Raw genomic sequence first — 26957 nt, forward strand, 5'->3', positions numbered from 1 at the left:
ACTTTATATTAGAAAATAGTACCTATAATAAAACTGTTTTTGTATAAATATATAACAGTTAATTCAGCTCCTTATAATATCATCCTTAAATTATAATAGTTTCTTTTGAAATGTATACACTTGTTCCATTTATCCTTATGCTAGCAATGTCTACTTATTAAATATAAATATAACTATATTCTATTCAGAAGACATGTCAAATGAGGTCCAAACCCCTGAACCAGTGGCAGAATGTTTTTGTCAGTTAGAGAGTGAAGAGTTCTGACATTGTCTACCAGTTTTTATCCACTAGTTGTTATCTTTTGATTCTGAATAGAGTATAGGTACTTAGTATTATTAAAAACAGCAAACTTAATAATTATTAGGCATTTTATGTTATTTAAAAATCTATAAAAATTCAGTTATAACTCTTGTATTTTATAGGAAACTTTATTTAGTGACATGGTATATGATAATTATAACATATAATAAATAATCCATGACATACTGCTAAAATAATAATTTTCTTAAATAAATATTAATATTCTTTAATTGTTGAGCTACATTTTTTATAAAGGCTAATAAAAAAAATATATTAATTTTAGGTAATTATTACCACAACAATTTTGAATTAAAATAGCAATATTAAACTTAAACAATGTTGAAATAATAATCAAATATTAGGTATTTGATGAGTACTTGTCTTAAAAAATGTTTATTATTTTAACACAATCTATACTTTTGTACAGGCATGCCATTCAATTGAGCCCTAACAGTGGACAACCTTACAACCAATTGGCTCTATTGGAAGCATCACGAGGAGATAGTTTGAGCACAGTATTTTTTTACATGAGAAGCATTAATGTTAGACACCCATTTCTAGCAGCTGTCAATAATCTAAATTTCACCTTAAATAAATATATTAGCTCTAGGTAAATATAATACAGTAAAAATAAAAAAATGTTTTTATTCTACAAATCAACTAATAATTTGTTTTTTTTAATACATTTTTATTTCTATTACATTGTTTTTTAGTCAAGATATGTTGTATAAAACAAAAATCACTAGTACTGAATTTGTCCAACTATTTCTCGCTTTCCATGGAGTGTTGATGTCAAAAGATATAATGAAACGGCAAGCTTGTGATGGATACATCAAAAGTCTTTCCCTGTCATTTACACCTCATATTGCTACTGAATCATTTTCATCATTTAAATTGCAGCAGGTTATTATTAATATTATCATTGCTATTAAAATGTACATGTCATATATTAAATTATTCTTAGATGGTGGCTATTAATATGTTGGCATTTAACTATATTGGAAATGAATCTACATCAATTAAGATGCAGTGTTTTCCTGTTGTTGATTTACTGGCCACTTTCCTCAATGCTTTTTTACTTCCACTGTACACAATGAAAGAAAGTCAGAATATCTCAGAATACTATACATTGCCTGCAGGTATTAAAAAAAATACCAAATTCATTCAATGATTAAACTTATTACATTTTTTTAAACCATCAATATCACATGTTGTAACTTAAATAATTCCATGCCTTATTTTACAGTCAAACTAATTCTGGATTGGATAAGAAGTGATATAAGTGTTCTAAATTCTCCTGGTTTTAAAAGTCGCTTGCAAATATGGCCTGGCCTTTGCAAACTATTGAACGGATTATCAAATGATTTAAACAGTGACGATTGTGAGTTGCAAACCATTGTATAATTATTTTATAATGTTATTTGACTACCTAGTAAAAAAAATAATGTCTTGGCCACACAGGCGTGTCCAGACCTCATTCGCAGTTCATGCACAGCAGCATCATATCAAAGGGAGGGTTAAACTACACCCACCCCGAGCCAATAAAAATTCTGTTAGGGTATTGGGATATGACCCCCAAATTTAAAGATTTTAAATTAAGTTTTTTAATTTACATCAAATTTAGCAGGTCATGCCTGTGCAATCCTCTACTGTTTCCGCTCAGAATTGTTTTTTGTATTCGATGATTTATCATTGTGTCTTAATTTATAACATTCCATTCCAGTGACTTACTGAAAAACAATGTACATCTAACACCCACTATTTAGTAGAACAGTTACCTACTTAATACTTACCTACTTTTTAATTCATATGATAACTCAAAATGTTTCATTATTATTAGATTCACATATTCCTTTACCAGAAGATAAATTACTCCACGGCTTTGTTATGTTAGAATCAGTACATTCTAAGCTCATGTAAGTCAAACTATAATCGTTTTTTTAACACATTAATTCTTTAAATATATGTATATTTATTATTTTATCATAGACTAAACCCTGATGATGCTTCAAAAATAAATATAAATGCTCTAAGAGCTAATCGTTTGATTGATTTTGGTGTATGGTTTTCGTCTACTCCATATTCATTAATTAAAGCAATGTAAGAATATTTAATTATTTTAAATTTTTATGCAATAAATAAGCTAATTTGTTATATTTTTGTTAGAAAAAAAGATAAAGGATGGAGTTTTGAAATAATACCAAATAGTTCGGCCAGCTCTCATTCAATTGATCTTGCTGCTGATCTTGAAACATTATCATCATATCAACAACGGCAGTTACTTAGTTCAAGTATGTTATTTAAATTGTTATCACCTATTAATAAGTATAATAAATAAATAATAATTTTATGTGATATTTTATTATTTTATTTTATATTATCTTAGGTGAAAGAAAAAGTGGTATTTTGAAGCCTCAATCCTCTAGTAATTCAGATATAAAACCTGTCTTGCGTAATGTTGATTTTGATTCAATGTTTAAAAAAAATCAAGATACTGAGGCCAAACAAGTAAATATCTTACTACATAGTATAGGGCAATATATTATAGATTATGAATTATTGTTTTGTCAATTAAATAATGTGTAGGTAAAATTTCGGTCTCCATCTCCAAGTTCTTCATCTAGCAGTGAGGCTAAATGGTCATTGGAAGACCTTGATCAGACTTCTTCAGAATTTGAAAAAGATCAAAATGCTGTAAAACCAACTCCTATTGGCTATCAATTGCCACACCCTGTCAACAATTTAAACTCATCTCAGCCTAATATTAATCCAGTTATGAACACTTTTGGTCAGCTCCATATGAGTGGATTTCCATCATCTTCTGAAAGTCAATTCAGGTTTGGTCAACCATTACCAAACTTCTCTACTTGGCCACAACCACCAGCCAGTTGGATTGATAGCATTAAACAACCTCAAAAGTAAGATAATATAAGTTTTCCTAAAAAAATTAATTTGATTTTTATAATTGCATGAATACTCTTCTCAGACTGTTTAATTAATACTATACTTATACAACTCTAATAATTGTATTTAACTCTTATAATTTTTAGCAACCAACAGAATCATCCAATGTTTCCATTTATGCAAAACCAAGCTCCAATTGGGCAGTACCCAAATGGCTCCTGGTCAAATGTTAATCCTCCCCAAGTAGCACATAATTCACCATTGCAAAATAATTTAAATGTAAGTATAACGATTTAAAACAAATAAATAAAAAAATAATATTAACTATTAATTTTTATAATTTTTAAGCATTTTAATATAAGAGATGATCAACAACGTAATTATTACAATGGTGTGAACAACAGTCCATATTATTCACTATTTAATCAACCTAATGTTATGATGCCTCGTAATATGGATACAAATCAAGAGCCCAATAACAGATCATTTGCTACATTCCATCAGCAGGTATTATTCGTTAAAAATAAAATAAAGTAATTATACTTAACATTATACATAATTTTTTTTTTACATAGTCATTGTGGTCAGGTCCAGGACCATCACCACTTGAACGTTTATTGGAACAACAACGTGGTCGTGATGCCTCAGAAGGAGGGACATAATTGATTGAAATAGGATTAAATAGAATCCAATCTGAAATTTTGATAAATTGGTTATCAATGATTATAAAACTATAAGCCTAATAAACTTTGGCTGAAAAATTGATATTTGGAACTCCTAAAATAATATCTTAACAATTAATCATGCTTACGCTACAGATTTGGCTTCATGAAAAACATTGGGTTATGCAATTTTTGTGATTTTCATCTTACAGTAGGTGTAAAGACTAAAGTTACTGTCTTTTCTGTAGTGAAACAACCTAAAACCTTTTTAACTGATTCATAAATTATCAAAAATTTGCTACAAATTAATTGACGTCAAATTTTTTTTTAAATAAATTATTTTTTTGGTGCAAAATTATTTCTTACTGGAATTGATTAACGTTTATTATTTATATTTGTACAAATGTTTTCATTTTAATCTTCAATAATTTTGTAGACTAATGAACTATTTATGCTAATTGAGAATTTAAAAAAAAAACAGAAATATATCAATACTGTTTGTCCCTTGCTACAATATATTTATTTATTTTCAATTTGTTAGATATTAAGAGTGTTGTTTCAGAGGTCAATTAATAATTATATATGAAATATAATATTGAAATTAACTTAAATTTTGAAACAATACATTTTTTTTCTTGTTCGAAAATGTTATCATGATTTTTGTTCAACATTCTAGACTGATATGTATGCATAGTTTTATAATGAAGGAATTCAAATGTGATGTTTAATAATTCATATCAGACTGAATTAAAATTAAATTTACGGCTATATTTGTTATTCAGTTGTTTTTAGGGAAAAACTTATTTCATTCTGATTTTCTGTGAATGGTAATTGTTTTATACTCGCTTGAAATAGTCATAGTTTTTTTAAATCAAAGAATTTTTTTAACTCTATTAGATTTATATTTCCTAAAAAAATTAATACCTTGAAATTGTTAAATATTTTATACTGGAAAACTAATAAATTTTTTTTTTTTCTTTATATTATAGTATAAGTGATATACTGATATGTAACAGTTGATTTCTACTATTAGTTATGTCCTTGAAAATATATTTTTTTTTTAAGTTCCTGTTCAGATTTTCAGAGCCCCTCAACCCCACCTTGGCTATTTTAAAGTCAATTTTTATTATGTTTCTATTCTTATTGTATTTTTATTCAAAATATTGTGTTTGTGTTATGTAGACTGGTAGTTTATTTATTTTTGTAATGGTGTAATTAAAAAATTTTACGACGCATATTATGAAGTATGAACATTCTAAAATTATTAGCATTAGAAATATTTTTTCTAGGAATCAGATTACTAAAAATAATAGCAATAACATGTTTTCATGACAAATTCTTACCTATTATACATAAAAAAAAAATCATTTTTCACATTTTTCTAAATATTGCTATTATTAAAGTCTTAATCAATATTCACATAATGGATATTTTAATAGCTTAATTAACTATTGTCATTGATTATATAAGATTTTTTTTTGTTAAAACTAGTGTTATTCAGACAAAAAAAGTTAAAGATTGTTAATAATTGTTAACTAACTCAAATAAATAAATTATAAAGTTCTGAATTGAATATAATTTTTATGCAATAACAACTTGTGTAGCCATTCTACAGTACACCTCAGTGTAACCGGAGCTCGAGTGCCGGGCAGTTTTTACCGGCGGCCGTCCTTATCGCGTTAAACGTTATCAGACGCGTCTGTTTTTTTCAAAATCTATCGACTTTGTCAGTTTTCGACCGTTTTTCGGCGCCGTTCGTGCTCCTATCGCGTTTCTCATACGTTTTTACAGTCCACAGAGCCCGGTTTTCTTTCTAGTGGGGCCCAAGATTTCGATCTCAAAAATTGCAGGCATATTTCTAGACCTTTTAGTTTTTTCTCGATCCGTTTCGTCTTTTCAATCGCATTCTGGACGGTTTTTAAGAGCCGCCGATATTCGGTTCGTTTGCGAATTCGGTCTGTAGCCTCCGCGTTCGCAAACCGAGCGCGCGGAAGTTTATACCTGTATATAAATATGCATATATACATGTCGTTTTAAAAAATAAATTCAACAAAGTACATAAGACATAACATTACGTTGTGTTGTCGCAATTTTCTTAAGTTTATTAGACGGTTTATTACAATTTATATCAATATTTATGAGCGAGGCTTATGATCGAATACGTTTTGGTCGAACCATAGATCGCTCATATTGGTAATTAGAAATGTAATGTAGCACACAATTCGTGTGAGCCACAATTATTATATTATCAAAATAAACACCCGATTACGTGTATATTAAATATGTTATATGTATGTGAGGTGTGTAGGTCGGTCGATGTAGGTCGGTCGATGTTGTTAAATCAATAAATCATATACCTATCATCTATACTCATTATATATGAATATACATCTATTACATAATATAGTAAAAATCTTTTATTTTCTAACAAAATATATAAGAAATTGCTGAGTATTCACATTTCGTATGCTACCGACATGTCAGCTGTGATTACATTATTTACATTTATAATTTATAATATGCGATATTAATTGTCACATCACTGCGGTAGTTTAAATTAACTTTGAATAAATTGTATTCAAACGGTGTGTATACCAACCCAAGTACAATATATATGTATAACTATTGACGGAAATCGTGGTACATTCACGTCTGGAACGTGAGGAAATGCGATTCGTAGTTTTTATTACACACGACTCATACGAATTTAATCGCTTAAACAGTGTTTGATGCAGTATTCGTTACAGCGGAAAAACAGCTTAAGTGTTGTTGACTGTAGTTTTCACTTGAAGGTATCTCAAATGTTAAGTAGGTAGCTGTAGGCGTAGGACAATTCCCCCGGAGTGGAGATTTCGGTACGGCGGCCCATTGAAAAGTATACGGTCAACCGCTTTATTTGCATTTCTTACCGATACTTTCAAAAATTCCCAAGTGTTTGCTATCTAGCTCCCGTTATCAGTGTTCGACTTTTTTTATGAAATCCGTCAATGATAAATGAAAAAAAATAATAAAAAATAAAAATTATAACCCGTCTTTTTTCAAATATTATTATTATTTTGAAATGTATTCCCAGTTTTTAATAATATAGCCTTTGTAAATTCTCCATTCGGTTTATATAAATCCAAATCAAATCCTGACTGAGAAACAAAATATGAGGAAACAGATGGACTTTGTAACCGAACGGTAGATGTTGTTCTTTTTCTATGTCTATTATGTTTTTCATCGTCATTTTCTTGATCTCTGTCGAAACCCAACAAACATTTACTAGATTCTCCGAGAGAATCGTGCTGTTCTACCAATAGCGACGAAATAATGATGCAGCTTCATATGGATGACCATTTACACATGTCGTAATATCATTAAAATTGGTGATGCATCACCACGGAGGCGGCGAATACCTACGTGACAAAAATAGTGCCAATGACAGTCGTGTCTTGTGACATATCTGCTGCAGGCGAGCGTGGAGCAAGGCAATTTCAAACTCTTAAGTGAAACGCAGCCCTCGCCTGAGGCTAGTCGCCCTAAATAGCTTTACTTTCCGCACTTCATCTCTTGCCAGTTGCCACACAATACATAGGTTAGGTACTATATTAGTACGCTGTCAACATAATATAGTAATTAGTAGAGCAATATGCCAATATAGGTAGGTAATATGGCAGACGGCAGTAGTGTCATTGGCGCTGAATATAGCACGGTGCAGTGGCATATTTATGTGAAGTTAAGTCCATAATGTCCCCCTTGATAAATGATAATACAATTATTAAGCCAAGATGGATATAATACCCATCCTGTATTACACCATGTAAAACTTGGGTTCTTTGAGTGATTATAGATTATAAGTATATATAATATCTTGGTACCTATATAAGAGGTACCCTTGTGATTCAACAAAATATATATTTATATTCATATCTAATGCAGTTATGTATGGTTTCCTTAGTAAACCTTTAAAGATATCTACAGACATGATAATTGCATACTTACAAGGTCGTATGTATTATTGATTATAATAATAAATAATAAATAATAAATAATGAGGATGCATTGGTGGCTAGTGCACTAAATGTAGTAAATAGTTGTCTGTACAGCTGCAGTATGCGAGAGCCTTATACTTACGGTTACCTAAGTAGAAGAACAGTAATGATAATTGATAATATTATTAATATCAACATTCATTGAATAATTAAAGATAAATAGGTACCTACCTACCTACTGCAATGTATATTGTAAGCATTTTTCTACACTCATAATTTTTATTTATCAGTAGGTACCTATATGTACTATACCTATTCAGATTTCAAATACCATGATTATTATTGCCATTAATTTGGTTTCTATAATTCCCATTATAGTGTGTTTTTGGAGGACGGGGGGGGGGGGCATAAGTGTAATATAGCCTATAGGAAAATGTCAATATGTAGAGTAAATTATCATATAAACAGTTGGTAAGAATGTAAGGTATCTACAATAATCATAACAGTTTTTGAGTTACGTTTCTATTACCCCAAAAACTAAATAGATTTTGTCAAAACTAGGTTTTAAGTATAATACCCGTTTTTAAAATGTTTTATGGTTTTTTCTTATCCTTTTGTAAACTACTAAAAAAATTGACGCCCTAAAGTACAAACTAGATACACTTCCATTTTGTTTAAAGTCAAAGCCTTGGTAGTTGCAATGGACCATTGACTTGTGGTAGGTATATTATTTTGATTATTTCATGGTTTTCAAATTAATATTTGAATGTATTTACTATATCCACTATGATTAATGAATCTGAGCTCAAAAAATAACTTAACTTTTCTCTGAAAATGATCAGACATATTTTTTAAACTTAAAATCAAAGTCAACTGATAACTATATTCTAATTTATACATTATATATCTAGAAAAATAGATTTTTGAACATATTTAATGTGGGTACATTATTACAAGCTATTATAAATTTAGGCCATTTGATTTTGTATGTTCCATCATCTTATAGGTCTACGCACGCCTGTGCAAGCAGCCGAGTGCAAACTGTAGTCGAGAGGGCCTGTAGGTATCTAATAAGGGGAGGATGGATGAATATACGCAAATGTATAATATTTACGCCTTATAAATTAGAATAAATGAACGAGTGTTAAAAATAATATTAAAATATTAAAAATGTCACTCATAAAGTCTCAATTTACAATCCTTTACAGCCTTCACTCAAACCACCGGGGACGACGAAATAAGGGTACCCAATATAATGGTTATAAATTATAATAATGTTAAAATCGCACATATTATATACGTTATATATATACATAAGGGATATTATTATGCATCTTCTCAAGTCTTCCGAAAAAACTCAAAATAATGAGCTACAGCGTTGACGCCGTTAAAAGAATCACATACCTATCACGTATGTATATATATATAGGTACCTACGCGCGCACGGTGACGGCGGTCGCTTGTCAGTTTTTCGAACAGACACCATAATTCGCGCGGACACCCGCGATTGGACTCCTACCAAAAGGCCGCCGCCGCCGCCCCCTAAATAATATCGTCTGCTCGTCGCTCGCACGCACGCGCGTCCGCTGTAGAGGCGGTCTCGTTTTGATATATTTTTACGTGAGGATGTCACTGAGTATCTTGGGTCTCGAGTCGTCACAGTATGTCTTCGCGTACCACCGCCTCCGCCTCGATAACTGCACATTAGCACAGTAAAGCGCATATTTTAATATTATGTAATAATATGCTACCTATGCTATGTAATATTATGTATTGTTTTTAATTACTGTCGATTGTATATTGTTATTTTGATTTTTTTTTTAAAAAGTTAATAGCGGTCCGTCGCGGAATATTACATTGTAATATCATATCTACATTAATAACGCGCGTCGCTCGCTGCAGTACTCGATATCTGTCGCAATTTTTGTATGCGTTTCGAAAGTGGTTTCGTCTTGCACATGCTCGGCGAACAGGGCGCCGCCGTCGGCGGGTACGGCAGACCCGAGGACGAGTACGCGTCCGAAAACACCAAGAGGTTCACGGTGGACTCGCTGTTGCAGGTCCGGAGGCCGGCCATTGCGACCGACGACAATAAGCGGCCAACGGCCACCTGCATGACACCCTGCTATGAAGTCGGTAAGTATATTATAATACGTATCGTGGGTGACCGGGGAGTAAATAAAGCTCTTAAATGGGCGAACCTGCATGGAATTCGATATAATTAGATATAATTAGATATAATTTTATATGTACTATTGTTACTTATATTTTTTATAAATTTAAAAAATTGGTATTATAACTTTTAATAATCATAATAACTTAAGAATTAGCCAAGTATATTTTTTTCAAGTCTCACAGTCAACGACTATAGACGGTAGTTACCAACTAAATTATAGGTATATACTGATATTAAACCAAAAATGTATTGTTTGACTAAAAGTTTATTGGAAGGGCTGATTGACATATTGACATATTGAATGAAGAGGAAATGCTCCTTGTGCTCACCCCTGAGTCCACTTATATATAACATACGTATTATGGGTCAATCGCACGTGCGTTGAATCCTATTAACTGACCTGTTGCACCGCGTGACGTGATTTTTTTCTAAAAATTGATGACCTTTATATTTTTTAGTTTATTACACATGCTATATTTCGAACAAAAGTTCATTTTGCACATTTTTTAGGGTCGAACAAACTTATAAATTATGAGGAATTATTATAGTTAGGCACTTAGGCAGTTAAGTAATACTTTTTGGCTACTTTTTTTTAAAATCGAATGATACATTTGAATTCTTGTAAAACTCAGTGTTATTATCATATAATATTATCGAGGAGAGCTTTCCTTGGGAATGATTGTGTTTTGACCCCTCTTTTTGGATTTTATATAAAATGTAAGATAACAGATAAAGCAATAAATGTATATATAACGTGGTCTGAGAAGAGCCAAAAATGCATATCCACCCTTTAAAAAATACAAAGCACACCACTGTACTATATATACATAAAAATGACAAAATGTTACTCATATCGTGTTAAGCTAGGTACCCATGCATAAATAATGAGTTTTGTTTTTTAATATTAATCTTAAACTTTAAGATTTTTTTTAAAGAATATTAAAAACAAGTCATTTTAAGATTAATTGAACGTTGTTACGTGGTGGCCTTTTTAAGTGGCTATAACCCACCCAGGATCATCGATTCCATGCATCTTCTTACCAAATAACACCTATACGTACGATTTAGGTACGAAATGAGATTTCCCTTACCTACCTGAGATTTTCAGTGTTAATTAAAAATGGATATAGGTAGTTATGTTAAAAACATACATGGATAGTGGATTAGAAATATTCCCACAATAATAGTAGACTTAAAGTAGACTTAGTGACTAGCGTTGTAAAACATAATTTTGAAATATTAAAAAGTGTAATGGAAGTATTAGATAAGTACAACTGTTATAATATATACTATTATATAGGTAACTAAAATAATAGTTTTTTTTTTTTCACTTTTCACCATACGGGAGGTATTAATAATTTATAGTACCAATCAGTTTATTAATTAATTTATTTGTTTCATTTTTATTTTTTGCATCTTAAAATTTGTAATTGTTTTTAAATTTCATCATTTTGTTATTCTAATAGTGTATGATGTATTCTGTACCGAATATTAACTATTATGTAGGTATACCTATGTACTATATTTAATTTACAACTGCACCATCAGGACATTTACAATTCTGAATAATAGTTACAACCTTTAAACTACTGAACAATGAATATAATATGACATAACATTATGTAATTTATATGATATTATGTGGCCATATAGGTATACTGTTATCTAGCATATGTGCTTGAATTTGAGCAGGACGCGGAGGGATCAAAGCATCCCTTCTTTTAAAAAATTGTAAGAAAACTAACGTCCAAACATAGATAATGTTTTTACTTTTGAGTTTGATTATGGGTCGCTGTAGATAACAATCTGCTTAACTCAAATTTACTGTAATACCTGTGTTAGTAAGACGGAGGACGAGTTATTATAAATGAATCTGATCAATCGGAAATAAAAAACAAATATTTTACCAGAGTTGATTATAAATGATCATTTTAAATGCCTATTTGGCTGTCTGCGGTAAACCATAAAATAAATAATAATATAGGAATATAAAAAAAAATAACCTAACCTAACAGTGGCGTACTGAAGACGATTTTTTCGAAAAAAATTAATTAAGCTGTAAATGGGTGGGTGTATGACAAATTATAAAAATGCAAAACATATATAATATTGTCATTTATAATAATAAATACAATGTTGTTTTTTGCTGTCAAAAATATTATTTTTCTTAATCTTTTTGTTTTACAAAAGCTTAAAAATTGTTCAACAAGCCACCGTTGTATCTTATGAGTAAACTTGACTGAAGAATTGATACCTAATCATATAATACGTTGGACAATAATAGTTTTAAAAGTATGTCTTTCATGATATAATAAGTTTTAGAAATAAAATAATAAAATGAAAATAAATAAACTAATTATATTTTTCAATTAATTCATACTTTATTGGCCATATTTAATGAGTTAATGAGTAATGGCATTCGCACTGTAGCTGACGAAGTGATTAGTGTTACATACGAGTACACCATTTTCCATCAAGTGACAAATGGTCTGTATAACTAAAAAAGTCTAACATTTAAGTGCTTATAACGTGTTGCATGGTGTCAGAAACTTTGCAGGACTTCAAACACAATTCATATAATACACAATGCACTGGCACACCACACACACGCACACTCATTCACACATACACATATATCTATACAATACAGAATGTGACGGAAATAATGACAATGTAATATTAACAAAATACCTATAATTACTTTTATTCTTGAGAGTTTTTTTTTTTTTTGATAATATTATTGTAATCTAAATATTTTAAAAAAATGTCATATTTGTTGTAACAAAAGTTAATACATTGGTAGTTACTACTTTACTAGTTAGTTAATAATTTAATATTACTTAATTACATTCGTCAGCTATTTCTGTTTCATACAGACATCATGTATTCATGTATGGCTGTATATTATATATTTAAATTTTAAATACATATAAGCTGTTGAACGAAGTAAACATAACAATATAACTTATCAATGTGTCACCTAAAAATGCTGTAACAAATTACAGTTGTAAACTGCTTGATAGGCTTTTAATTTTATAAGAATTTTATTTTTATATTTACAGTAAAAATAACTCGACAAATTAGAATAAAAAAAAAAATGTCACCTTACAGCGTAAATTTTACAAAACATAAAAATAAAATCAACATAGAATATAAAATTGATTCTGATAATTTTTTAGACTCTTATTGGGCAGAAAGGCAAATAAGTTTAGGAGAAATGTTTACAAAACTCATTACTTAACAGTATACAACTACAGTGTTCGATCGCCACTTTATATTAGATAGATCTAAACAGATTTGAAATTTTTATTTAATTTAAGTGCACATCACAATAAATTCAATATTGTCAACGGTACTTATTATTATAACTACCATAAGAAGTTCGGAATTATAAAATTATAAAACAGCTGAAATAATAATATATATTTATAATAAATAGGCTGCAGCAGATACTTAAAAGTTATACGTCTACAAATTATATATTATACAGAGGGATACCTCAGATACCTCTGAGGTATACCCACCACCAACCACCAACATGACCAACGTTAATCTCCTAAGCGGTATAAGTGCGAATAGAAATTTGAATATTATTTTATTATTGTTTTGACGTGAATTTTTTTAACGAGATCTGGTGATGAATCGAGCACAATATGGTCAGCAATTATTTCGCATTCACAGACGTCTATGGATTTAAATTTAGCCGCTGCTGCAGTGACGCTCCCGCGTCTGACTGCACTGCCGTAAGTCCTGCCTCCTTACTACTGTATATATACCTCTTAATACGATGTATTAACGTGTCACATCTAATGCATAATAATAAAATATATAAATTTTATTATAATTTAAGTCTTGTTGTCCTGCCATGCAGCAGCCAGTATATTATTTTAGGTCATAGCTGCGGCGATGGGAGAACTGCCCCTGGTTTTTTTTTTCGAGCGAAGCTGAGCATTTTACAGAGTTAACGACGATTAGTAAATTCCTATTACTTGGTTACTCTTTTTTTAACGGGCATTTTTCGAAATCCACAAAGGCTATTGATGCAGCCATCACGTTATGTGATGTCACTTGTGCGTATGCGATGATTTCGCATGCAGATGACAATATATATATAAATCGTAGTTTCTCGCGTAGATTCCCCGGATTATATAGGCAATTTATATGGACAAGTATGTCATAAAATTAAAAACAGCTAGTGTTCTTATTACGAGTAAGACGGCTGAGTAGAAAAACATTGAGCAAAAAATCTCAATCTATAGTGTTATTGATATAGTATATAATAATTAATAAGTATATTATGTATATTATTTATTATGCTAATTATATAAATGGTTGATAATTGGTATATATAGCAAGCCGGTAAACGCATTTGACACAGGCTGGATGTATATATATATGGATATTATTTAGGTATCTAAAACTGTGGCAAAAATGCATTTTATCGCACGTTTTTTTCACTTTTTTTTCTCGCTCGTCCACGTTTTCGACGTCTTCGTGTCCGTGACTTAAAGGTCAGGAATCCGTGTATACTTGCCCCGACGATTGATCGAACGGTTTTTAATTGCTCGACGCTTGCCAAATGTCTAACGAGCGGGCGCGAGCTATCTTCTCTTCGACAATAATCTGCCGCGTCAGTCGCCTTTTATTTTTTATATTGGCATACGAAATACTTTAAGTGCGCATGTATTATACTGATAGACTGCATAGTAAATAGTAGGTACCTATTGTCCTATTATAAAATAAGCCAGTCATTTTCCCAAGTATATGGCCGATTAATTAATATACCATTATGTATTAAATGTTATAAAATACGCTGTAACACATTTAGGTAAGTATTATAATTTGATTGTTATAAATTATTTATATTTTATTTATTATTGTTATTGGCACTTTTGTCGAACCAGAAGCAGGCCGTGCCTGTATATCATTGTTAATACATTATAGGTATTGAACATTGCAGAGACGAAGGAACAGTTATTATAATTCAATAGGTATCCTTTATTTTCGTTGAAAGGTTGATTACAAAGACATTAAGAAAAAAAAACAAAAAACAAACAAACAACCGAACAAGGAACTTACACAAAACATTTTCAAAAAAGTATTTAAAAGAGCGGTTAATCTTGGTGGCATATGGAAATGCATAATAATTTAAAAACGTCATGCACACGCCGTGCCCGGGATGTTGTTAAAATGCGTCTGATTTATGTTTTCGTTAATGTTATTTATTAGGCCGGTTAACTAATATATGGTTAATAGACCAAAACACTAACGTCGTCATTTGTGTCATTGGACATGTTCCATTGCATTAGTCTCCCGTAAATTTAAACCTCTCGGCTATGTGTTCGTCTTGGGTGTATATAATATACCTACGTTATTAAATTAATTTTTACCCTATTAATTAAAAAAAAATAAAACATAATTGATATTAAAAAGAATATTACGGTCGAGAGCGGGATGTAAGTGGGTGAGAAATTATATAAACATTATATTATGTTGGTACTTAAATTATTAATGCAAACAATCACATAATATATGATTAATTTGTATTATAGCTTGTTAAATAAAAAACGTGTAAATTAAAATATGTATGCTAATTCAAACAGATGTTTTAAATTACATTTAAAAAACCCTACTAATGAGTCGCTGAAATACATTTGGTTTTAAACCAAAAAAAAAACAAACATCAAATATTTTATGAATCTTAATTAAGATTCTTCATTTTTAATTTTGGATATTTGACAAAATCAATCTAGTCGTATTTCATTACTTTGTCTTAATAAAGAACCTGTAAAATAAATAGTTTCAACATAGTTAATTTTAGTGAAATTGTTCTACTTCTTCATACCATAAATATATTATAAGTAGGTAGGTACTTGATCTTAAGTATTAACTATAAAATCAAATAGTTAATATACAATTTATACAACCTGGGTACATGGACAACAAATTATTGGACTTTCTTACATTTTGTACTCAATTTCAAACGTCTATAATACATTTTTTATTAATTACTAAGTTTATTTATTTATTTTATACAACATAATTTATTGTAATTGCAATAGATTCTTATAAAATTGATAGTATTGAAAGTTAGACTTTGACAGGTACGCCGCTTATCTTTTAAGTATCAATAGTAATATATTCCATATTAAATAACTTATGGGTTATATAACAGGTTCTTGTTGGATTTTTGAAATAATATTTAATTTGTATTAGAACAATTATTATAATAGATATATGATAATATATATGGTACGGGGTGTACCAGAAAGACCTGAAAATGGAAAATAAAAATTGACACTAGTTAAATATACGAAAAAAAAATTTGAAAATTATACGAATAGTTGAAATTTACCTTTAGTTAAAATTCCAAAAAATAATATTTTGGAAAAAGTTATTACCTTTCGAATTAAAATTAATTTTAGACTAAACAACTTCCAAACAACTATTGATATTTAAATAAATTGCGAACAATAAACCACTTGACTATCAATTTTTTTTTAAATATAAGATTTACAAATAAGTTATTTTGAATTTTAATTGCCTATTAAAAATAAAAATAAAAAATTCCATAATGTAATATTGTAACGTAAGCATCTATAAATTAAGTATATACAAAATGTTTAATATTGATCAGAAGTTAGAACAAAAGTTATTTCTTTTATCTGGTCATTCTGGTACACCTTGCATATATTATAATATACAATATATTTAATTATCTTATATATTATTTTAACAATTATATACAATTTAAAACAATTTTGGAAGTAGGAGCATAAATAATAACTGTTTTATTGATATAGTTATTATACTTAAGATCGGTTATATGGGTATGGAGTATGAACGAAATATCATTATATAACTCCTCATATAGGTAACTAAAATAATAATAATATTTCTCCATAGAATGCTTTAATTTCACGGTGGGTTTAATCTATGTGCACTAATGAAAATATTTAAGGCAATTAAGGCTTATTTTACTTCGTCCTATTTGGGATGTAAATGTCAAAAAGTTGAAAATAATGTGCTTTTAACACGGCGACGGATGCCTGAATATATTACATTATGTATACACCTATATGTATATTGGCATATGTTGTTAAACAAATACAGGAAAATAATTTTACTTCATTAAACAAAATTATAAACTATTATTTATCTTAAAATTAAAAAATGTACATAAATAGTTGAAACAATATTGATATTAAATTATATAAAATGCTATTAGTAATAATACCACATTACCACGAGTCTGTCTATCTTTCAGTATTTATAAAAAAATATTTGATTTATATACCTTTGTCATTATCTATTATTATTATCTAAATATATAATGGCATACTATACATCTATAAATACCAGTACCTGGTACCAGTTGAGTTAATACGCGAATGGCGAATATAACATTATTACTTTCTTCTTAGAAACGAATTCAGAGACGGACGGTCAACGGAAAAGTAAGCCGAGAAGAAATCGTACAACATTTTCCAGTTGTCAGTTGCGAGCATTAGAAAAAGTGTTTGAAAGAACTCATTATCCAGACGCGTTTGTCAGAGAGGAGCTGGCAAGAAGAGTTTGTTTGTCAGAGGCCAGAGTTCAAGTAAGCATATAATAAATAAATAAATAAATAAATATAGCCAATAGACAATAGCTGGTATAAGGTACTTGTAGAGTAAGTAAAAATAAGAAAAAAAGATAGATATCTGAAGGCTAAAACGTATTAACTATTTATTAGATAAGTATATTATCATACATTTGCAAACAATATAATATGCATAACAATTACTTAAAGCATGTGTATATTATGCCAATATGCCTGTAAATTGTACAATTATATTTATAGTTGAGTGTAGAGTGTTTAGAGTGCATAGTCTAGGATTCAGTAGACTGTAGGAATAAATATTTATAAATTAATATAAAATAACTCGCTGTATGTCTGTTGATAATAGATGTTCAACACTTTTCATTGTCCTTTACTATTTCTCGGAAAAAATATCAACTTAGATCCCACTATTTCCTTCATAATTTAACACTATAAAATACATACTACTTATATTACAGGCAGAATGGAATAAATATATAAATTAAAATTGATAGTTTCACACCCAGATTTTTTTCAGAGAGGGTTGTGATAATAATAATAAGGTACAACTACTATAATAATAAAGGAGAGGGGCATTTTGTAGAAATACATTTTCACGGAGGAAGACATTTCAAGGGGGTTGTTACTTGTGACCCCTTGCTAATCTGTGAACACCACTTGTTACATAACATGAACTTAAATACAAAAAAATTAATAAGTACTTACCTACAAATATCAACATGTTTTACTATGCAAAAATACATCTTTGTAAAAAAAACACAATAATAGTAGATATCGGATAGGTATATAAATAGGTATGTAAAAAAAATCATATTATACCTATAAGAAAAATAAAAAACTTAAAGATAATCTCCGCTCCTATCTGTACGTTTTACTATGCTATAATCTATAGGTATTCTATATAGGTGACACTTTTACTGTCTAATTGATATTACAATATTGCATTGTTAGATATTTTGACTTAGAATGTATACAGATATACATATAAAAGTATCCATAATATTCATGTTTATATTTTCACATATACATTTTGTAATTTTGTTAATCAGTTATTTAATTATTTTCGTAAAAAAAAATACCAATGCTTCAATACGACTTTTTTCGTACTATAATTTACATTTTAATTGAGAAAATACCATCTATACAATTAATAGTTCATAACTCGGTTTAATTAATATTATTTAATCGTCAAGCGATGTAGGTACAAATCTGCTATATTCTATTTGCGGTCGCATTCGGACTGGAGGCACACTTGTTGCAGGCGTATCCGTCGCACTTTTAATCCGGCGCGTTTAGTTAATTGACAGAGACGCGATCACCCCATTCAGCCGCATATATATTATATACTCGGCAGCCACAGAGGAGCACGTGGCCGACGTGGCGTGTGGGTTTCGTGAACACACACTCACATCTCAACTCTCAAGTCTCTCTCTCACACATACGTGTTGACATGTGTCCCTAATTTGGACGGTCGGCGCCCGTTCAACAAGTATCTTATACATATATATGTGTGTGTATGTGTGTATGTGCGTGTGTGCGAGTATACGAAATATATGATCTATGTATACCTACTCACGGTAAATCAAAGGAAGTTCGGTCTGCGGAGAGGAGGCTGTCAAGTCCGCCCGGCGGAATTCGCGGACCAGTGATTTCGTGACGCGCGGGCGGAGGGCTCGAGTCCAAGAGACGTTGAGCGCCTGGCGAAACACTGAATATAAAACACACAGAAGAACGCCGCCGAGGCAGCTATATACTATTATATTACATATTATTATTACAAAGCATATGCATAGTATAAACTCGGATTGTTCGTCGCGGGCTTACACGTGTGCGAGGCTCGAGTCCGAATCAATTAACGTTCGAATGAGAGACGTATACTACAACGTAGGTACCTATATATCTGTGTGCGCTGTGCAGTCTGTTCAAGTGTGTGTGTGTGTGTGTGTGTGTGTGTGTGTGTGTGTACCAGTGTTACTATTATTATATACGAGTGGAAAAAATAAACCTCGGTGTGGCGCATGTTATATATTTTATTATTTATACATATTATAATAAATACCTACTTTCTAACTCTTGCACACTATATACTCATAAGATTATATATTATTAAATATATAATGTACATGGAATTATATAGTTGGCGCTAAACATAATATACTATAGGGAGTAGAAAATTAAAATATTTTAAAAATAGTAATTCAAACTGAAAAAAACTGACACCAATAAGACAAAATTGCAAATTTTAAAAAATTAAAAAAAAAAAAAAATGATGGGACGTGACTCTCCGACCCCTCCGCTAAACACCTAGACCAAAAATAAACGATAACAAGCCTATGAATTCTATTAATTTCCATATATTATTATTTATTATGAGCTAGTGTGGGACGAACGAAATATATAGAAAAAAATTGACAGGTGTCGAGCTGCAAAGCTCTTACAAAAGCCATTGTCACGCCATCAATAGTATATTATAATTTATAATAGCTAGGTATACACTATACAGCAAATGTTGTGGATGAGTAATCGGCTGAAATCTTTAAGTGATTTAGCGGTGCCAAATGCTAATACTGTCAACACAATGAAAGACTTAGAGACTAGAGCTAAAAATCCGTGAATTTACGATTGATATTAGTATACATGTGTTTGTATACACAATACACGCATGTTTAAAAATATTGCATGCAAATCATCCACGTTCAACAATCACAACTGTTGAAGCGATATACTGGTCTTAAGCTTGAGCATATAAAAACGATTCCGATTAATTAGAAAGGTCTGACTGAACTGGCAAGGAATTAATCAAAATTTAACACTTAAAATCGCACAATTTCTGTAACCTTACATAATTACACTGCAGTATACAGCCAAGGTGAAATGGTGACTTCTGCACTCACACTTATTGGGACTTGGGGTGAGTTGTGAAGAAAAGAGCCTACTGTTTTCGTAAAATATATCAAGCGTTACGGCATGGTTATTGACAATAAGTTGACTGTTGAATTGGCAATCAACATACAATTTGCATGAACCGAAATCAAATCGTTATCGTAGATTCACAGCCACTAAAATATATACAGAGGACATGCAGCCGGCATGTTGGGTATATATAATATGAACACTAAATTTAGACATTGTGCGTCCGATCAGGTTTGGTTTCAAAACCGGAGGGCGAAATTCAGACGGAACGAGAGAAGTAGTCTGTCGAGGAACAACCCCACACTATCAACCGCGCCCGATTGCCGATCTCCGAACGTAGAACAACCCCTTTTACCCAGGTCAAATACGAACGTTGTTCACGCGGAACCTCCGTTTACATCTGGTGAGTATAATACCTACCAAATACATACATTATACATAATGCGGTAAAAACAAACTATATATTAGGCATATATTAGAATTTAGGGGTGTGTGATTAACAATGATTAAACATTTCATTGTTATTGATTAATAATTGTATAATAAAAAATAGTTGTAATGATTATACCAACATATTATAGTATAATAATCAAAAACATTGATTTTTTTAAAATTATTATATATATTATAATTTTATTGATATAAAAAGTGAACTCATTTTATTTATTTTATCAACTGATTTGTTTGGTTATTTTAAAACAATCATTACCTATTCACCAATTGTATTATATCTTGGCCATTTCTTAAATCGAGTCTCGTGTCTTTACCGATGTCCGATACATATACAATATATTATCCTATGTTATGCACTTATGTATAATACAATGGTCTGCAGATATTATACTCCTATCCTCAAATTAGGTATTTAAGTAAGGTGACGATTATTATTAGATACAATTTTATAAAAACAAAATGTAAACATTGTCTTAAATTTGAATTATAATACGAGTACATTCATCCTAACTTAGACAAAACGTTTCTATACAGGCTCTGGTTTTGGCGGTCTCCTGGAGTACTCGGCGTGGAAATCGAACGGTTTATCACAGTGTGGAATGTTTCAACACTCGTCAAGTTACCCGGCTTTTTTACCTGCAGCAGTCTCCACCACAGGTATCTATATCGAATAACTCAATTCTAGTCTAAATGACTAAATCAATGCCGTAGCTAGAAAGAGAGTTAGGTTGGGTTAGGCTAAGGCTAAGCCCCCCCCCCCTCGAATATCAAACTTACTATACCCACTACTACCTTAACCCTAGCATTAAAATATTGTAGCTCCCCCCCCCCCCAAAAAAAAACACTGGCACAGTACTGGTCCAAGTATAATATATATATTATTTGTTGGATTTAGATAACCATAATATTATTTATTCAATTTGCGATTTGCCTGTTACCTATAATATATGCTATACCTATTAAACATATAAATTATTATAAACAGAACTCGGGACTCAAAGCATTTAAAATCATTTAAATAAGCGCTTAAAAACATCGTTATAAGCGTTCAAATAAGCATTTACAAAACTGAAATGTAAGCAAAAATATTTATTCAATAAAAATAAAAAATAAAAATAAATAAATCTTTATCTTTATATTACAAAAAAATAAGCGTTGGAATATTTTTGTTAACCCTGCAGCGATGCTAAGGACGGCGGCGGACTAAACTACAACATAAATAAGATAAGAATTATTTTTAATTTTAATTCTATCAAAAACAACTTTGCAGGAGAAACCATAGAAAAGTAGAAAAACTGGTCAAAAAAGCAAAAATTATCAAAATAACTTGAAATAAGCATTTTTTTGAAAAATCGCTGGAAAAAGCAAAAAAACCACTTACACATTTCACAAATGAACTTGTTGTAACTTGACTTACACTTTCATAGCACTCTGCTACATTTTAAGTCAATCCGTAAAAATACGCAAATACTCCAAGTCCCGAGCTCCGATTATAAGGTACTAACTTCAAACTAGTGATGAATAGGTACTGTTCTATGGGTAATGAATGGGTGCATGATATAGGCAGTGCCAGATTAAGATCAAGCGTAGCCGAGTAGGCCTAGGAAGAAAAAAATTGTGTCTATAGCCTATTGTAAAAAATATCAATAAAATGTTTAGAATTATATGTATATATTTACACATTATATTCATTTTTGGATTAAACTTAAAACATTTTGATCCGACCATTTATCATATTGACATTGGGTGGGAGCGGGAGAGTGGGCTAGAATAAAGTTAGAGTTTGAATAAGTTTTCCTAAAAAGTAACCCGATGGAGCTTTACCCGCATCCACAGCATTGTAAATCGAACATGGCAGCGCTATCTAACTACGACCACGTACCAGTTCAAAATGATTTGGCAGCAGTAGAAGCGCTGCTAATATCGAACTCATTTAAATCTAAATAATAATACCGACCAATCCTGTGTGGGGCGTTAGGTTAGATTAAACCTCACTAAACCCAACTAAACCTAACCAAACCCAACGTATTAAAAATATAATAGGCAGTAATATACTATAGTAGAATTAGTTCATAATGCCATAGGTACGCCGACACCGATTTGCCGATATAAAGCGATGTATTTTGTATTTATTCTTTTTTCCCGACCAAAGTCTGATGGTTTAACCCTTAGATCATAAACTATATACTACCTATATGATGTAAGGTTTAACCTATAACTATATTATAGTAGATACCTAATAGCTATTATAGGTGCATAGTTTATAAGTCGAATTGTCATTTATTTTGTTCACTGTCAACAATGATAAACGACCATTCGTTTGGGAATAGGTATGGCCGTTTACCATCCGTATTTGGCAAGTAATAATGGCTATCGAACGATTGAGAACGTTATACCTTTTTGGCCGAACGATTGAGAACACTTAAAAATAACAAAGAACTTACCACTGACCATAAAAAAACCCAAAAAAGAATACGATTGAGAACGAATTTACGTGCAACGTTGCCATATCATTTATTATTTATCATTTAACAAATATTCTAGAAAAAAGTCATATGTAATATAAATATGTTTAAAAATTTTTTAAAAATGTAGTATTATAAAAATATGTAATAAATATGAAAAAAAAGTAAAAAATGTAATACATATGTATAAAAAATGTAATGACAAAAGAGTTACCTATATATTAGTTATAGAGGGATAGCGTAATCCAACATAATCTAAATATTTTAATAAATTACTTGAACTTTTATTTGCTACATACCACATATATTTATTATGATTTATAAATATTAATATTAATTTTTCCTTTTGTTTTATTGGCATTTCTTTTTTTTACCCTGCTCTATCGTTGCTATTTTTAATGAAGTTTCTGATTGTGTTTCAATTACCTAGTGTTTGAATAACAATATATACTGCTGGATGAGAACTGTAAAATTGGCTGTTAAGTGTTCTATGAAAGCTTTCAGCGGAATGGTGGTCCTAGAAAGTTATTGATTGTAGTAATTATTAATTTGCATGTATTAATTTGTTTGAAACTTACCTGGGATTTTCCGAAGGTTTCGTGGCCCACAATTTCGTATTGAACGAGGCTCTATGTAATTGTTGAAAACATAATCTGAAAAAATGTGACCAATTTCTTCATTTGGACAAACAGCGATTAACTCAAAGAATGCATCTTCAACTTTGTCATGGTTTATAAATTGAAGACCAAAAAACATCTTTAGCCAATTTCCTAGGGCGTCATCAGAATTTTCATATGCATTTCGAAGTCTACTTTCACTATTTATAATTTATCTAAAATTAAAATAAATGTTTCAATTAAAATATATACTTCCCAATTTTTTATTGCTATAATTTTAAAAGTTTACTGTTTTAAAAATTAAAATAACAAAATAATTATAAACACAATTTATTTTTAATTTACCTTTCGCCACCATGCTTGTCCTAGATGGAATCTGCAACCAATAATATTAACTTGAGGGCACATTTCTACCGATGTTTTATGGACTCCAAGTTCAAAATCCAAGTGCAAATTAAAAATGTTTAACACTCGGTTTGTCATTTTAAAACATAAATCAACAATAAACTTCTACATATTACTGTACGTTTTCACGTAAAACTTGACGTTCTATAATAGAGGTAGGGATATAGCAATGATAATGCTTACCGAGTCTTTGAATCAACAATTTTTTTCTGAGTCTGTTAGAATATTTGCAGTACATTTATTATTTGAACACTTCCATTTCAACCGTGTGTCTTTACGTTTCCGAATAAAACGATATTTATTACTATCTAATAGTACTAGATCTTCACCTCGTTCACTTCGTATAATTTTAATTTCATTATTTTCCATTATTTGACGAATAATAATTTAAAATTGTAATATATTATAATATTTAGTATATTTTAATATAATATTTTATAAACTGACGAATACTTCGTTGACGTTTATGCGAAGACTAGTGCGACGAAGTCATTCTCTCGTATATCTGGTATCTAAGTTATAAATAAGATCCGATAAACATTAAATATCAACCGGATCAATCGTTCAGCCAAAAAGGTATAACGTTCTTTATCGTTCGATAGCCGATTACAGTGGCATAGCCAGGATTTTTTTTCGAGGGGGGCTGATCAATTGTTTACACAGCGGTGGTTTAGTTTTTGATCGAATACCATAGACCGTTAAAATAATTTTTTAATTTTATTAACATTTCGGAGGGGGCTGCAGCCCCCTCAGCCTCCCCCCTGGCTACGCCACTGGCCGATTATCGTACTCAAATTATCTTTCGATAACATTTGGCAACGTCGGAAAAACAAATATCGAGCGTTCTCAATCGTGTTACCAAAAATGACGTTCTCAACCGTAACGTTCTCAATCGTATTTTACCGCGGTGAGGATACTTATTTTATTTCTTCCCTACTCAGAGAGTTAGAACTACCTATTTAGAGCAGTTGACACTCCTGACCCTCCTCAGTCCTAGCATCGATCTCATATTCTCCTTCCGAGTTCCGGCAGCTTACCCCACGGCCTACTCACTTTTTTACGTTTTTCGCTCCCCACCTCTTATGATACAACTTCTAATTTTTCAAAGTTACCTTATTAATTTAGTGTAGGTAGATATTATATTTTATGCATTTGTGATTGCATATTTTTAATTTATTAATCTCTAAAACACTGTCATACTATAACTACCTATACTATTTTGCTATATAAACTGTACTTATCATCAAATGCTGTAAGGGTTCAAATAAAAGATATTATTTGATTTGAAAAATTATTTCTACGATCACGTTTTATATTATTCAACAGGTAGTCATGCACACGGTAATCCTTCGATGTCGATGGCAGTTTCAAACTGTCTGGTACCGAACCACCACCATCACCACCATCACCATGCCGGTTACATGGTTTCCACTAACCTGGCAAACATGAGAATTCGTCCTCAAGAATATTATATGGACACACCTCACATGTAGTAGACTTGCAGACCGCATATATATATTTATACATATATATATACCACAAATTACGGCTCGTCTACATGTATTATTATTATATTATTTAAAATATATTTTATTTTGTTCGCTTTTACTTTTATTTGTGCACATAAGTACATTATTATTTATACAGTGTCGGATACACTGTGTCTCAACTTCGTTGTCCCCTGAAACAACCTTTTTTCCTAAATAATATTTTTGAAAAGTGGGTGGACAAGTGGGTACCGTTCCGGATTCACTGTTATTAATGTGTTAAATTTGAATACAATGATATAAAACCACACGAAGAACGCTGGAATAGATCCGTTGAGCCGAGAATAGAAGACGCCGAGGTCACGCCGTCGATCATTGACCAACCCGATAAAGAATCCTGATCCAAATTGCTGTTGATGAAATCGAAGCACTCTGACTGCCCCCAAACCGTGATGACAGGCACAACAAAAAAATAAAAATAAAAAAACACACATAATGGTAAAATCAATACATTCATCACTCAGCTCTGACTCTAAAACCTATCGACATAAAAAACCTCGATAAATGTTGTCGACATTTGAACTTTCATTATTAATAAAAAATGTGTGCCCATGTATTTTTAATATTTTTAAACTGTTATTATAACAACTCATGAGGAACCATGTATTCAATTTTCAAGCTTTTTTGCCCAAAAATAAAAATTGTATTGTCATTTAGAGTAAAAAACTAAAAAAATTAATAATTAAAAATATCCATAAATATCTTAAAATGAGTCAAAATCTTTGGAAAATGTTATCAAGTATAGACTTGTATAGTCATTAGTCGTATAGGAAATGGTTAAATTATCACTTGGAAACAATTTCAAGTAAAAGTATACGATAATTCGTTAGCCAAAAATAAGACAATCATTCGATGAAAATTCGTTAATTTCTGCGGTGGATAATCCAATGTCGAAAAAAATAAAATTTTAAATGCCCATAAAAAATTTACTTTTCGG

General features: G+C 30.6%; 2 protein-coding genes across 2 annotated transcripts; both read left to right on the forward strand.

The window, feature by feature from the left end:
• Nucleotides 1-675: 675 nt before the first annotated feature.
• Nucleotides 676-4928, forward strand: LOC111032511. The gene is made up of 12 exons (XM_022312884.1): nt 676-911; nt 1015-1204; nt 1266-1440; nt 1548-1682; nt 2142-2217; nt 2291-2401; nt 2468-2592; nt 2688-2809; nt 2888-3219; nt 3352-3484; nt 3554-3712; nt 3781-4928. Exons 1-12 carry the CDS (start codon nt 691-693, stop codon nt 3865-3867), a joined length of 1866 nt encoding a protein of 621 aa, XP_022168576.1. The 5' UTR covers nt 676-690; the 3' UTR covers nt 3868-4928.
• Nucleotides 4929-9487: 4559 nt separating this feature from the next.
• Nucleotides 9488-26032, forward strand: LOC111032518 (paired mesoderm homeobox protein 2-like). Its single transcript, XM_022312893.1, has 5 exons — nt 9488-9977; nt 17442-17617; nt 20765-20936; nt 21521-21643; nt 25800-26032. Exons 1-5 carry the CDS (start codon nt 9770-9772, stop codon nt 25964-25966), a joined length of 846 nt encoding a protein of 281 aa, XP_022168585.1. The 5' UTR covers nt 9488-9769; the 3' UTR covers nt 25967-26032.
• The last annotated feature ends 925 nt before the right edge of the window (nt 26033-26957 follow it).

This window comes from Myzus persicae, unplaced genomic scaffold (assembly GCF_001856785.1).
Source record: "Myzus persicae strain clone G006 unplaced genomic scaffold, MPER_G0061.0, whole genome shotgun sequence".
Taxonomy (NCBI): domain Eukaryota; kingdom Metazoa; phylum Arthropoda; class Insecta; order Hemiptera; family Aphididae; genus Myzus; species Myzus persicae.

Excerpts from the sequence above, each read along its gene's own strand:
- LOC111032511 (XM_022312884.1), top strand. The coding sequence starts at position 691 with ATGTTTATTATTTTAACACAATCTATACTTTTGTACAGGCATGCCATT. Across the intron at positions 1,205-1,265 it reads CATCATTTAAATTGCAGCAG|ATGGTGGCTATTAATATGTT; the intron begins GTTATTATTAAT and ends AATTATTCTTAG. Across the intron at positions 2,218-2,290 it reads TCAGTACATTCTAAGCTCAT|ACTAAACCCTGATGATGCTT; the intron begins GTAAGTCAAACT and ends ATTTTATCATAG.
- LOC111032518 (XM_022312893.1), top strand. The coding sequence starts at position 9,770 with ATGCGTTTCGAAAGTGGTTTCGTCTTGCACATGCTCGGCGAACAGGGC. Across the intron at positions 17,618-20,764 it reads TGTCAGAGGCCAGAGTTCAA|GTTTGGTTTCAAAACCGGAG; the intron begins GTAAGCATATAA and ends GCGTCCGATCAG. Across the intron at positions 20,937-21,520 it reads GGAACCTCCGTTTACATCTG|GCTCTGGTTTTGGCGGTCTC; the intron begins GTGAGTATAATA and ends GTTTCTATACAG.